The sequence below is a fragment of the Myotis myotis genome, unplaced genomic scaffold (genome assembly GCF_014108235.1).
Source record: "Myotis myotis isolate mMyoMyo1 unplaced genomic scaffold, mMyoMyo1.p scaffold_m19_p_18, whole genome shotgun sequence".
NCBI lineage: Eukaryota > Metazoa > Chordata > Mammalia > Chiroptera > Vespertilionidae > Myotis > Myotis myotis.
The window spans coordinates 21,355,364-21,368,519 of NW_023416322.1; the positions used below are offsets into that span (position 1 = coordinate 21,355,364).

The 13,156-nt window shown below is 42.1% G+C and overlaps 1 protein-coding gene across 6 annotated transcripts in view; it reads right to left on the minus strand.

The window, feature by feature from the left end:
* Positions 1–2,204: 2,204 nt before the first annotated feature.
* Positions 2,205–13,156, minus strand: part of FAM20B (FAM20B glycosaminoglycan xylosylkinase) — a 36,035-nt gene continuing 25,083 nt past the window's right edge. For 5 of the 6 annotated variants that reach the window (XM_036344440.1, XM_036344446.1, XM_036344444.1 and 2 more), the window contains exons 5-8: positions 11,305–11,476; positions 10,904–11,095; positions 8,957–9,016; positions 2,205–6,000 (exon numbers count right to left, since the gene is read on the minus strand). In XM_036344440.1, the coding sequence (XP_036200333.1) occupies positions 5,769–6,000; positions 8,957–9,016; positions 10,904–11,095; positions 11,305–11,476 (656 nt within the window). In that variant the 3' untranslated portion in view covers positions 2,205–5,768. The remainder of the gene's footprint in view (positions 6,001–8,956; positions 9,017–10,903; positions 11,096–11,304; positions 11,477–13,156) is intronic. The other variant, XM_036344445.1, reaches the window with a different exon arrangement.

Genomic DNA, 13,156 nt, shown 5'->3' on the forward strand with positions numbered 1-13,156 from the left:
GCTCAGTGGTTGAGCATCTATGAACCAGGAGGTCACAGTTCGATTCCAGATCAGGGCACGTGCCTGGGTTGCAGGCTCGATCCCCAGTGTGGAGCGTGCAGGAGGCGGCCAATCAATGATTATCTCTCATCATTGATGTTTCTCTCTCTCTCTCCCTCTCTGTAATCAATAAAAAAATTAAAGATAAAAAGAAACATTGAATCCAGTTTTTAGACAGCCTCTAATTTCAATAAACTGCTAACATTTCCTATGGGTTGAACTCTCGGAGCAAATCTCATGGAGGACGGGGACATCTAAAGGCAAATGTGAAAACTACAGGCAGCAAAACCTATCAGTGATACTCAAGTGTGGTCCAAGGACCCTCGGCAACAAATTCTGCATCTTAAGAGTCTTGCTAAGAGAAAATGGGCCCCAGTAACTTCACTATCATCTGAGTGGGACAATCCCCCACCCTACTGAAGTCAGTCAGAAAACACCATTGGCCTTGAAAACAATCTTTGGGTAAAAATCAAACTATCTCCAAATAAGCTTGGCATGCAAAAAGCAAACTCTGAAAACATAAAATGAATGTTTTCACAACTTGTCTATATGCCAGCGGCTCCTTTGTTTAACAAACAATGCCATAGAGACATCACAGTGGACTGTGTCCTTCCCAAAGACAGGGCACAACTGGCCAGAACCACAGGAAAGCCTTGAAGGGACATTTCTGGTGACCCAGGTACTAACAACAGAGCACAGGCCCAGGAGGCTCTGCATTTCTGGAGTCAGGGATTCTACACACATGTCAGGCCTGGGTCAGTCGCTTCTTCAATGAGGATCCTGTCTGCCTCTCCCTCTCCAAACACCCATGGTTCTTTCCTGGGCCTTACTTTCATTGTAATGAACTTACGTCATTCCTGAGGCATTTGGTACTTCACAAGCAGCTTTCTTCTGCTAGGATTACAGGCTCTTTGAAGAAAGGGAGTCATTACCATCTCGATGGCATCCATGGCTCAGAGCACAATGCCCAAATGTCTACTAAAGAAAGATCAAATACTTTATAAATCATGACTTACTACGATGACTCCCTGGGATTTATACAGCAACCTACCTTACAAAACCCACCCATGCAGGCAGCCAATCAATGATTCCCTCTCATCATTGATATTTCTATCTTCCCTTTCCCTTCCTCTCTGAAATCAATAAAAATATTTTTTAAAAACCCATCCATGTTATATTAGTAATTATGACCATTCTTGTCTCTTACAAAATGAAGGCTGCTAAAAAGTTCTTATAGGCAAACACACTGGGTAAAATTAGCCCATAACAGAAGCATGCCCTCCCTACTCCCAGCTGCCTTTTCAAGCTTTACCCCCAGTCTTTCTGATATGCTTGAGAAGCAAACGAAGCCCGAAATCTCACCTGGAAAAGGATTGACATGAGCCCAAAAGAACATTGTCTTAGGCTTCAGCCTTCCATTGGTATTCAAGTACAAATGACAAAAACAGGCACAAAATGCTACAAATCTAGTAAAAAAGTCTTAAGAACTCTGCTCAGTTGTCTGATTGAGACTTATGATACTTGATTTCCATTTCAAAAGTTAAAAATCTGGGCCTTTGCTGGTGTGTTCAGTGATTAGAGCCTCAGCCTGTGCACCAAAAGGGTCTCGGGTTCAATTCCCGTTCAAGGGCATGTGCCTCTGTTGCAGGTTTGATCCCCGACCCCTGTTGGGGCACATGCAGGAGGCAACCAATTGATGTCTCTCTCTCTCTCCCTTCCACTCTCTGAAAATCAATGGGAAAAATATCTTCAGGTGAGGCTTTACAAAAAAAAATTAAATTATAATAAAAGTTAAAAATCTGAGTGTCCTAAGAATTATAATCAGGGCACAGGGTCCTCTCTTCCGTGCCTCTGCGGTACTGCCCTGACAAGTTCTTTGGGATTCATAATTTTTTTATCTCTAAAGAAGCTGCAAGAATTGAGTTAACCAAATGTACAAAAAGCATCCAAGAAACATCCTTTGGAAAATTTTGGTCCAGTCACAACGTGGTCTGGGCCTTTTGAAGACTCCTAAGGAAGCCAAAGGTCTCATCCATCAGATTCTGTGAAAGTATAAGATGTAATCTTCTGTCCCCTGCTAAAATAGGTAGGAAAATGAAATAGAAAACACAGGAAGTATCCTGAAATGGGGGGAGAAAGAATAAGAGGAAAACATGATACATCAATACTTATTAAAATCTTTATTAATTTTTTTTCAGAATTGAAACCCATAGAACATATTAGAAATTTAGGTGTACATCTGTCTTGTTTGGCGACTTACCCAGCACAACCTCTCTTTGTGCAGTAGCTCTGGGAGGAAATCCTTGGTAGATCAAAACAGAGAGTGGTGTTCTTACACTTCCCTTTTAAGCAAATAAATTAGCTTCCCACTAAGTTATTCCCAGTTCCCCCCAAACATTCTGTATTTGTAACCCCTTAGTTCCTTAAAAACCTGTGGCAGCCCCTACCTTTCAACCCAGACTTGAGAAATTGGAGGAAGAAAAACTGGCTTTCCCCGTACAAGAAGTTCTGTGAAGTCAGGTCTATCTGGCTCTACATGTGCCGCGTGGGCTGGCTCACCAGAGTTGCTCGGTAGGCGTTTACTGAATGAATGATCTCTATGCATGTAGGGTCCCCACTCAGCGACTGAGAAGAGAACCTTTCACTAGCTTCAAGTTCTTCAGCAACATAAATCAGTGTTTCCCTGTGTCAAAATAAATACATTTTTTCTTGCTAGAATACATATATGACTATATACACACATATATCTTTACTCACGTTTCCTGAAGCTCAAGCTCCCAGGATACAAGTCAGCTAGCTCACTGACAGATGCTGTATTACCATTACAGAGGTGTGGTCACTAGCTGGTCAAACAAGAATACAATACAGGGACCATTGAGAAGGGAGGTTGAAGGAATATGGTGGATGGGAAGGGGAGGCCAAAAGCCTTTTGTTTCGGTTTTGAGAGAAGATGGATTTCTTTGGAAGAACATTGAAAAAATTGCCATGTATAGGATTAATATTTCCCAAAATAATATGAAGTGGATATACCCAAATTCTCCCATTTCTTCCTTAAGTTAAATTTGACACATTAATTCTGAATGCAAATGCCTAATATACTACTGAACAAATCAGATCCTGTCTATAATTTGTTTTGCACAGAAAATTACTTATGGCCAAACCCACAATATAGACTGACATTAAAGAACAGTTTTAGAATGAAACCTCTCTCCTCATATTTCCCTACTCAGACTCTGGAATAAACATATTTAAGAAGTAGAAGGAGATAAGGAAATAGCAGTCACTTCTGGTTTTCCTAGCTTTATAACATTAAAATGTATTCACATCTACCTTTAGGTGTCAGCTAGACACACTCTACTTCGAGCTGACCAAAAACCTTTCCAATGACTTGTCTAATAGTGCTAGGTTCTAATAAATAAACCATCAAGGGAACAGTGTTAGACACTTCTGAAGAGATATCTACCTGGTTTTTTCAAATAAAACTTAGTATTTCTGATTTTCAGGGCTATGTTTATGGTTTACTTTCTCTAAGGTTCACCCAAACATACTTTTCTTGCTTAATCCAATCCTGACTTCGAATATAAATTTATATTCTCAGTGTCATATAATCAGCACAGTTATAACTTTAACCACTCCAGATCTGAACATCTTTTAAGAGCATGAATTTTTAAACAGCAGGGAAGGAAGGAAATTATTCATTTTCGGCAATGTTTTAAAAAGGGATGACAGTTTCAAAGCAGCTTTCTCTTCTGCTCTTTTCCCTAGCACAGTCTTCTGCCTCAACATTATGAATAAAATTCGCAGTCTGCGAACAACTCTTATGCATTCCAGTGTGGCACACTAAACGGACATGTGCTGAAAGAAGACTAATCAATTTAGTTCAGCGAACATTTACCCGGAGAGTGGGGCTGACATCTTTCCCTCCCTCCCTCCCGCTGGCTCGCTGATCCTGCAGGGTACGCACTCTCCAAGGTATCCTCCTGATCAACTGGATTTCTGGGCATGTACACAGCCAATGGCCTTACAACTGGAATCAATACCGCCTTTTGTCAACGCTATTTTAGTGTTTTGTGCTAATACTGTCTTGTAAAATTCAGTAATTTTTAAATAACTCAGCCCATTCTTGTGTACATCTCAAAATGTGTATACAAAGTACAAAAGTATCCTAATTTCATGCTCTTTTAAAGTAGTCACAGGATACTTAGTTATCTTTCAATGCGAGGATGTTGGGACAGAAATTCTAAACTGCTTTTGAAAGGGTGGTTGCTTACCACTGGTCTCCAATGGCTGGGATCAACCACACTGTTAAATATTAGTCTCTGCTTGACAGAAGCACAGAACTGGGACAGCACACAGCGCTGAGGACACACTGAGCGCGCACAACAGGCCTGCCGCCCTCTGGCCCTATATTTTACTGCAACTGCTTACATGGCACAACCTCTCCGCCAGAACCCAGAACTAAGCCTGTGTTTTAGCAACCTGAAATCTGAGAATGCTAACAAGAGACAGAACACGGGTTAGAAACTCCAAACAAGATTAAATGATGAAATTAGGGGTTGACATAACTCAAAATCTTAAGGCTCTTCCTGGTACAACCTCCTTAGTTTTAAGGCTCAGAAGGCTTAAATCTTTGTTTCCAGTCATCCACATGGCTCAAGTCATAAGTCAGCCCAGCCAGCAGCAGGTTGTACACGTTCATCTGCCAGAGTGAGCTGGCTCTTCTCACAAGAAAGGCACAATCAGGGTTGCCAGTCTCTGGGAATAGCAGCTTCCAAGGCCTTACAGGCCGAGGTGGAAAGTCATCTCAGAAGAGAAACCAGGATGGCAGAGGTCACAAGTAACCTAACTGTTATTCAAGGTATTTTTTGTTTGCTTTGTTAAATGGAAAGGATTTGTCTCCTTTGGGCAAAATAAAGAAATAAAAGTCTCATAAGAGAATCATGCTTGGGTTGTAACAATAAGTTCCCCCAGAGAGAATTTTTTGGTTAATTGAAACACAGCTGCGAGAACGCAAACTTTACTCAGGTACAAGTCACATTAGCTTTTATACACCTTAAGAACTTAAATAAAACCCAGGGGAACCTGCTTTCGCTAATCCAGTCATCTCCCTGATTCCGGTCACCTTCTCTCTCCCTTCTTCTCTCCTCCAAGAATCATCAAAAGTGCTGCTGCCTAATCGCTGAAAAGCCCAAACATCTTTTCTGCTTTTGTTCTCCCTCTAAACATACCCCCTCCAACAGAGCCTGCTCCTTTGGCTCCACAAAATGCCAGGTTTTACTTGCTGCCACTCCTCAGGAGGCAGTAATATTCTCAATTTGACTAGTCCTGGTAAAAAAGGACTCAAGAGATTGCAAAGTGTTCTCAGAAAATCCACAGGTATGGTCAGAATGAACTCCAAATACCCACTCCAGAACCAATCCCAGCATGAACCTGTCCAAACGTCACACCTGTTGTCCTTTGGCATGAGACTTAAGACTGACCAACTGCGATGCCCACTAGAATGGGCAAGGGCCGAGGACGTCAGGTAACTCAGCAGAATATTCCATGTTCTGAACTAACAGTCCTCACTTCAGTTTCTATGATGGAAAACACCAATGAAATCCAAGGCCACTCTGTCCCATCACCAGAACTTGCTGTCGGCCATTTCCAATCCATCTCATACCATTTGGAATTGATTGTGCTGTTTCTCTATCTTGTAAAAAGAAGTTTCAGTTATTCTGTGCTGGAAATTACAAGTGAGAGAGAGGCATCCTGTCTTCCACCAGCACAGTGTCCATCCCAAACTGGTCCGTGCACTGCTTCACAGTGGCCAAGACACTCAGGAGCCGCTGGTCCACAGCGTCCAGGTGTGGGTCGGACAGCACTGGGGAGATGGGGTCATGGGCCATGGCAGATTTTAAGGCAGACTTCAGCACACCATTCTTTAGGTAATTCAGTCTGTTCCAGGTAGAAACCCGAATGCTGGAAGAAGAAGGTTTCGGAGGGGTTACATAAGACCTTTCACTCGTAAAGAGTTTAAAGCCTGCTTGGCAAACAAAAGTAAAGAAATTAGTATGTAAAATACCTCAACTAAAAAAATCAGTATGAGTAAGTCACATTATCACATTTGATATTTTTTCTAGGTAACCAATGAGAGGTAATACAAAGATTTATACATGCTCACTGCCGTGCTATTTATAAAAAGGAAAATGTGAACTAAACTGAATGTCCAACAGTTGGTAAATAATTAAATAAGTTATGGCTCATCCACTCAAGTTAAGTACCATGCAGACGTTAAAATGAGTAAAGAAAATGTCCATGATATTGGGTGTGTGGGAATAAAGAAGCTGTTTTACTCCAAATCTATGGGGAAAGAAAATGTGTATTTGTACACACACACAAACACAGACACACGATTAGAAAGAACTCACTGTAGTGTGAACAGAAATTATCCTTACATCTTTTTTTAAAAAATATATTTTATTAATTTTTTACAGAGAGGTAGGGAGAGGGATAGATAGAAACATCGATGAGAGAGAAACATCCATCAGCTGCCTCCTGCACACTCCCTACTGGGGATGTGCCCGCAACCAAGGTACATGCCCTTGACCGGAATCGAACCTGGGACCCTCGAGTCCGCAGGCCGACACTCTATCCACTGAGCCAAACCGGTTAGGGCTATTCTTATATCTTAATGGGTTATTTTATTTCCTTCTTTTTACATTTCTGAATTTTAAAAAATTTCTACCACTAATATTATAAATAGGAAAAGTTTACTATAAGGATACCAGTTTTCCTTATTTCACTGAGTAAAGAGGATCTTTTGTTTATCTCAGAAGAAAAGTACTGATCTGCCTGTGGGTACTGTGAGAATTACTAGGTATGCAGAAAAGTTGGACTCTGCAAGAGGCAGCCTGTTTGGCAACTATTTAAAAAGCAAAGGAGATCAAACTTTGGCTAAAGCATGGAAGCGATGAACAAGCAAAGAAACGGTGTGGTTTTGTATTTTTAAATCCACTACAAATGCCCCAAGCATCTGTCTGCTGTAATGGACAGATTTCCTTTAAGCATCTCTCTCTCCTAAGCTTTCTCAGCAGAGGGCGCTCGAGGAACAATGCAGAAGTAAGGGGGTCTCCAGCGGCTACTGGCTGTTGCCCAGTGGGTCAGTCATGTGTGGGCGAGGTCATCATATGCAGATCTGCCCCGGCCACATTCCCAGAACCGGCAGGCCCTTGGTGATCTTGCAGCCTCAGCCTGGCCTGGTGAAAACCATCCTGAGGCCTGGCTGATATGGAAACCAGAGTGCCAAAGGCCACCTGATCATTCTGGCACCCTGCAGACCCAAAAACATGCCTTGCTTGCAGCCTAGAGGGCTTCTACCTAGGCATCCATCCCTCTGTATTTCATGATGCCAGTTGTTGATTGCCTGTACCTTGCCTCACGCAGCATCTGCAAACTCATAGACTTCTCTGCCATCCAGTGGGCTGAACAACAAAGGGGATCCCCTTCCAAGTTTGTCCTTTCTTGGGTGCTCTCCCTCACCCCTTGTTTTCTTTATAGTCACTCCTGCATCAGAGTTAATAATTCTTTACACTAAACTTTCCCATTTAACCCACTCTGTTTTTTCCATCTCCTGATGGGACCAGACTGATAACACTAAGTATTAATATAAAAACATCCTCCTTGAAAGATACAGTTTTTGCTTGGCTGTATCATTGCTTCCCAATATTAAGATAATTAAGGGTTGCCTGGATAAGCTTTCTTCAGAACATTTTTGCAATTAAAAAAAGGCAAAAGCCCGGCCATGGTGGCTCAGTGGTTGAGCACCAACCTATGAACCAGGAAGTCACGGTTTGATTCCTGGTCAGGGCACATGTCAGGTTGTGGGCTCAATCCTTAGTGTGGGGCGTGCAGGAGGCAACTGGTCAATGATTCTCTTTCATCACTGATGTTACTATCTTTCTTTCCTTCTCCCTTTCTCTCTGAAATCAATAAAAATATCTATTTAAAAAATAAAAGGGCCCTAACTGGTTTGGCTCAGTGGGTAGAGCGTCAGCCTGCAGACTGGGGGGTCCTGGGTTCAATTCTGGTCAAGGGCATGTGCCTTGGTTGCGGGCACATCCCCAGTAGGGGGTGTGCAGGAGGCAGCTGGTCGATGTTTCTCTCTCATTGATGTTTCTGACTCTCTATCCCTCTCCCTTCCTCTCTGTAAAAAATCAGTAAAATATATTTAAAAAAAGGAAAAAATTGATAAATAAAAGTACATTTAAGAAAGAAAGAAAAAAAAGAAGGTGTGTTGCCAGGAGGAGCAGTCTCACATGGTCCCAGGGACCCGGGGAATTGGCCAGTGGGAAGTGGTGCTGCTGAAATTGCATCTCCGTGGGGATTCCAGCTCATTCTCAGTGCTCACTTTAAAATTTTACCGTAATCATGATCTGAAAAGGAGCTTCTTAGAGCCAGTTTTTAATTTTATTTTGATTTACTTTTTCTTTGTTCTACAGCATCGACTTAAAAACAATAACATCAGTCGCTAAATACGTATGGGAAATGTCACTTGGTTTATACAATTTCAAATTAAGATATGCAACCCTCAGGATGTTTGTGGTGGTGAGTGAGAGGACTTGAAACCATAAGGTAAACACAAGACAGAGACCATGGACACAGATTGTACTAGAATTTTTTGGGGGGAGGGACTATATTCTGATATTAAAACAAACATGAATATACATTACTAAATAGAATGAAAACTTTTATTCATACAAAACTCAAAATGAATTCTGAGTATTGGGTCACCAGCCTCCACTTTTCCTTGATCCTCCATGTCAGGCCCTTAAGGGGTTCTAGGTTTGAAAAGCACTGCTCAGGTATTAGGAAGTTTTAAGGCCAAAAACACTCCTGTACTGTTATCTGAACCTGGCATATGATGTGCGTAACTTACATGCAACACTGATAGAGAGGGGCAAGAATGCTTCTCTCATCCAGCGAGGGGTTCCCAAAGCTGAAAATGAAATAAAATCTCGGTGAATTAGGTAGAAGCATCAAAGCAAGAGGAAATTCTATAAGAAATCCAAATGTGATCCTAAATAATTTCATGCGCCTACAGCTCAAGTCACTTAAAAATAAACAGGGCATAACCAATTAGACACAGATTCCTAACAGTTTGTTCTGCAGCATCGAACAACAAATATACGCATTTACAAGATCTCTCTCTCCTGACAAAATACAGCAAGGTGCGGAGGCACAACCGTGGTAACACCGACAGAGCGGGAACCTGGAGACCTCTGACCCTGGAGAAGGTTAGTGTGGGTGGAGAAACACAGGCTATTCCGGTCAGGGTCCCGCCAACAAGCAGATGGTCATTACTTATAAAAACAAGTTTCACTGTTCTCCTCCAAAATTACCAACCAGAAAAGGTTTGGATTATTCTGTTCCCTGCAAGTATATGAACAGATTCAGAATGCAAACACTACTCACAGAGGCTGAGAAAACAGTTAGTTCAAAGCAGATGTGAAAATGATCTTAGCAGTAATTCAGAGTCAGAAAAGGAGAACTGGCGCTCTCCTTCCCAGGAGCACACCGTCTGGTGCCTTTCCCTTAACTCCGTCACTTGTTTCCTAAGCCCATTTCTTCTAGGAATTACTTTTTCTACCTCCGTATTTTATCCAATAAATGTTCTCTTACAATTTGGGTCTTGCTCTGAATTCTTTCCTAGCCAGAACCCAAGTACACAGATTGCTAGATTTTTTTTTTTTTTTTTTTTTTAAAAGGAGAACTGATTCTAGAAAAACTGTTAACCTCCTACTCTTCCTGGAAGCTCCTCATAATAACCAAAGGGTCTGGTAACCCAAAGCACAATGCAGGCCCTCAAATAATAAACGGCAAAGGCAACTCTTTCAATGTGTATTTCCATAATTCACGTGATCTTTAAAAAAAGGATCATTTTTACAAGTAAGGATAAAAAATTTTCAGGAATGTATGTAGCACTGGCTACTTCCTGCTCTGCTGGCAAGGAGCAGGGTGCGGGGGGGAGGGCCGGGGAGGGCTGTCATCACCTTTCACAGAGCACGAGGTGCCCGTACTCAGTGTAAGATGCTGGCATCATTAGCAAATGCTGCCCAAGTATTCTTTGCTGAGGACCCATGTCTCAGCTTAGTCTCAGCAACCAATGTTAACAGTAGTGACCTGGACAATGCTGGGCTCCAAAGAAGTATTCTGTTTGGCAAACAAAAGTATTCTATTAAGTGTAACAAAAGTGTGGTAATAAACTGGGCACCATGGAAAATGCAGTGTAAATTGAAAATACAATGTGTTCTTCAAAGAGCCCAGACTTAAAAAAAATAAGGACAATCATTGATTCAAAAATAGTAAAATAATCTTATTGAAGATAAAAGTAAGTTGTCTCTATATATTATCACTAAGCAACTCCTCTTCCTCTCATGATAGCAAAAAGTCTGGGCAAACACTTCTATGAAAATAGCAAAGCAGCCTACCAAAATTTAATCTTTTAAATGGCATGAACCTTTGGGTAAAATAAGTTGAACAGTAATCAAATTTCATGTTCTATTATGTATTTCTCAAGATTCTAAATATCATAGTCAAGAGAGAATGATGTGAGTGGCGGCAAATCAAAGGCCTTGGTTTCCAGCTGTCTGTGAACAAAGCACAGTCTTTGACTCCTGGGGAAAAAAACCCACTTTTCCATTTTTAAAGTTCTCAGATCCCTGAGGGTGGAAGGAGTGCAAACCTGAATAAGACAGAAGAACAGGATCGCCAACAGCAAAGAGTCCAAGTGGAAACAGGAAAGATGCCTTCTGTCAGGCGTGCTCTGGAGTTTTCCAGGATAGCCTAGAAACTGCTACCTGACCAGGTAGTCCTGTGGTCCTACCTTTTGGCATTATCGAGAAGGATGAGCATACTGGCACCCTCATCGTCTTGAAAACTCTCATAGTGATGGCGGTCAGCATTGCCAATCAGGTAATCAAAAACAGCCGTGTCAATGATATCCAAGAGACGTGGGCCGGAGTCATAAGGGGATGTTTTCTTCACTGCGTCACAGTAGCTCTCATCGTACTCCCACCTGGAGGCAAGCAGCAGCACCAGGTTACTTACTAAGAGCCGGCACGGTCCCTGCATTGTCTCCACACAGAGGAGACGAAGCCCCTGCCTAGCAGGGTTGCCCCTGGCCCTCCACCATTCTCTTAGTCTTGGACAGAACCCCTGGCTGCACATGGGCAGCGCTGGGCCAGGCCCAGGAGAGGACTAGTAGTGACTCACAGGAGCATTTACCTGGCCAGTTTGCCCTCTCGGTAAGTCCTGCCCCAGGGGTGTCGGTGTTTTTGCAGAGGCCACACATCTGGAAGCCAGAGGGTAACAGATCCCTCCATCATGTCTCCGTCGGCACAAGCTGGCTCTGTTTCTCGGCAGTAATAACACTTCCCATAGAAACAAGTATTATTTCCTAAAGGAGAGAAAGGAACCAAACACACTTAAGGGGGAAAAAAGGAAGATTCCAAATTCTCCCTAAACAATGGAGAAGAGAGCAGCTTAGGTAAGCAGATATTGTGAAAACCAAGATCCTGAACTTACATTTAAAACAGTATAGGTAATTGAAGCACAAGGTATAAAAAAAAATTCAAAAGGTACCAAAGGGTATATATGAAAAAGTAAGTCTCCCTTTCTCCATGTCCTTCCTACCCAATCTCTCTCCAGGAGCCACTACCGCCACAGTGTCTTTCTGAACTCACTTTAAGGAAAGGAAAAGGAATGCCCTCTTCTGTTTTGCCAGAGCCCTTGGAGGAGGAAGATGGCATGCACAGGGTGGGTGGGGAGCGTATACAGTGTGGATACCCTGGACCAGGGAAGGATTCGCACGTCCCGGGGCGCACAGAGCAGACAGGTGAGATTTCATGACGCTACTCAGAATGGTGCACAGTTTAAAACTTGTGAACTGTTTATTTCTGGAATGTTCCATTTAATATGTCCACCGGTTCTTCCCATTCTAGAGTATCTCTTAAATATGTTACTTCTGACTTGCTGCATATGAATTCACGCCAAGAGCTCCCAGTACTCAGGATATGTTAGTGCCCCCAGTGCTTACGGACAAAGTCTCGACTTGTAGGGTGGTGCACAGGCCCTTGGTGACACTATCCTGACCACCTGCCTTGCTCAGTCTCCAACCCCACACAGAACCTTAACTTCAGCTAAATCACAGTCTCCTGAGCTGTCATGCTCTTCTCAGCGCTCTGTGTGCTCTGTCTTCCACCCGGGAACTGGATGGAAACAAAATCAGTTTTATTTTCATTGACTTCTATTTGAAACTTAGCATTTCCTTCAATTATTGCTACTATGGTAGGGAGCAAACTATAGCAGTACTGCCATTATCTGTGACTTTTTCACTAGAAGAAATCACAGAGTTTTCATAACATAGTAGCATTGTTGTTGCAAATACACCAGGTATCATTTGTAGACCCAAATTACGGTAGTTACTAGATCTGCTACGTCTTCTTATTTAATGTGTTAAATAGCAAGGCACAAGGGACTATCACAAATTTGCTATTTGTAATTTTTTAAATTTATTAATACTTCAACATTATTGGTTTCATTTGTGAGTCTATGCATCTATTTATTTAAAAAAACACACATTATTATGGGAAAGGATCGATAAGCTTCTCTAGATTGCCAAAGGAGTCTTTAGCACAAAAAAGGTTAGGAATCCAAACCTGGGATGTTCCTTCCCACTGTATCCTCCTGTGGGATTGCTACTCTCCCTTTGAGACTTGGTTGCAATAGCACCTCCACTGAGTAACATCACCCTCCCCTGACTTCCAGGCCCCTTCCCCTCCACGGCCCTCTGTACATGTCTGGCTTCCCCACAGACAAAGCTCCTTGAAGGCAGGAAGGTATCACTCATTTTTTGACATTCAGCACAGAGTCTGCCACACAGAAGTTAAACAAAATGTTGTTGAGTGAATGAGTAAATATTAAAGAACATGAACAAATTAAATATTTTAGAGTTTTAAAATCTGTGTTTGAATCCTAGATAACAATGAGTAGCTTTGTGACTTTGGGAAAGTCATTTAACTTTTCAGCTTCTTTCTCAAGTATGACACGCTGCTAAACCTCCTCAACTTACTGCACT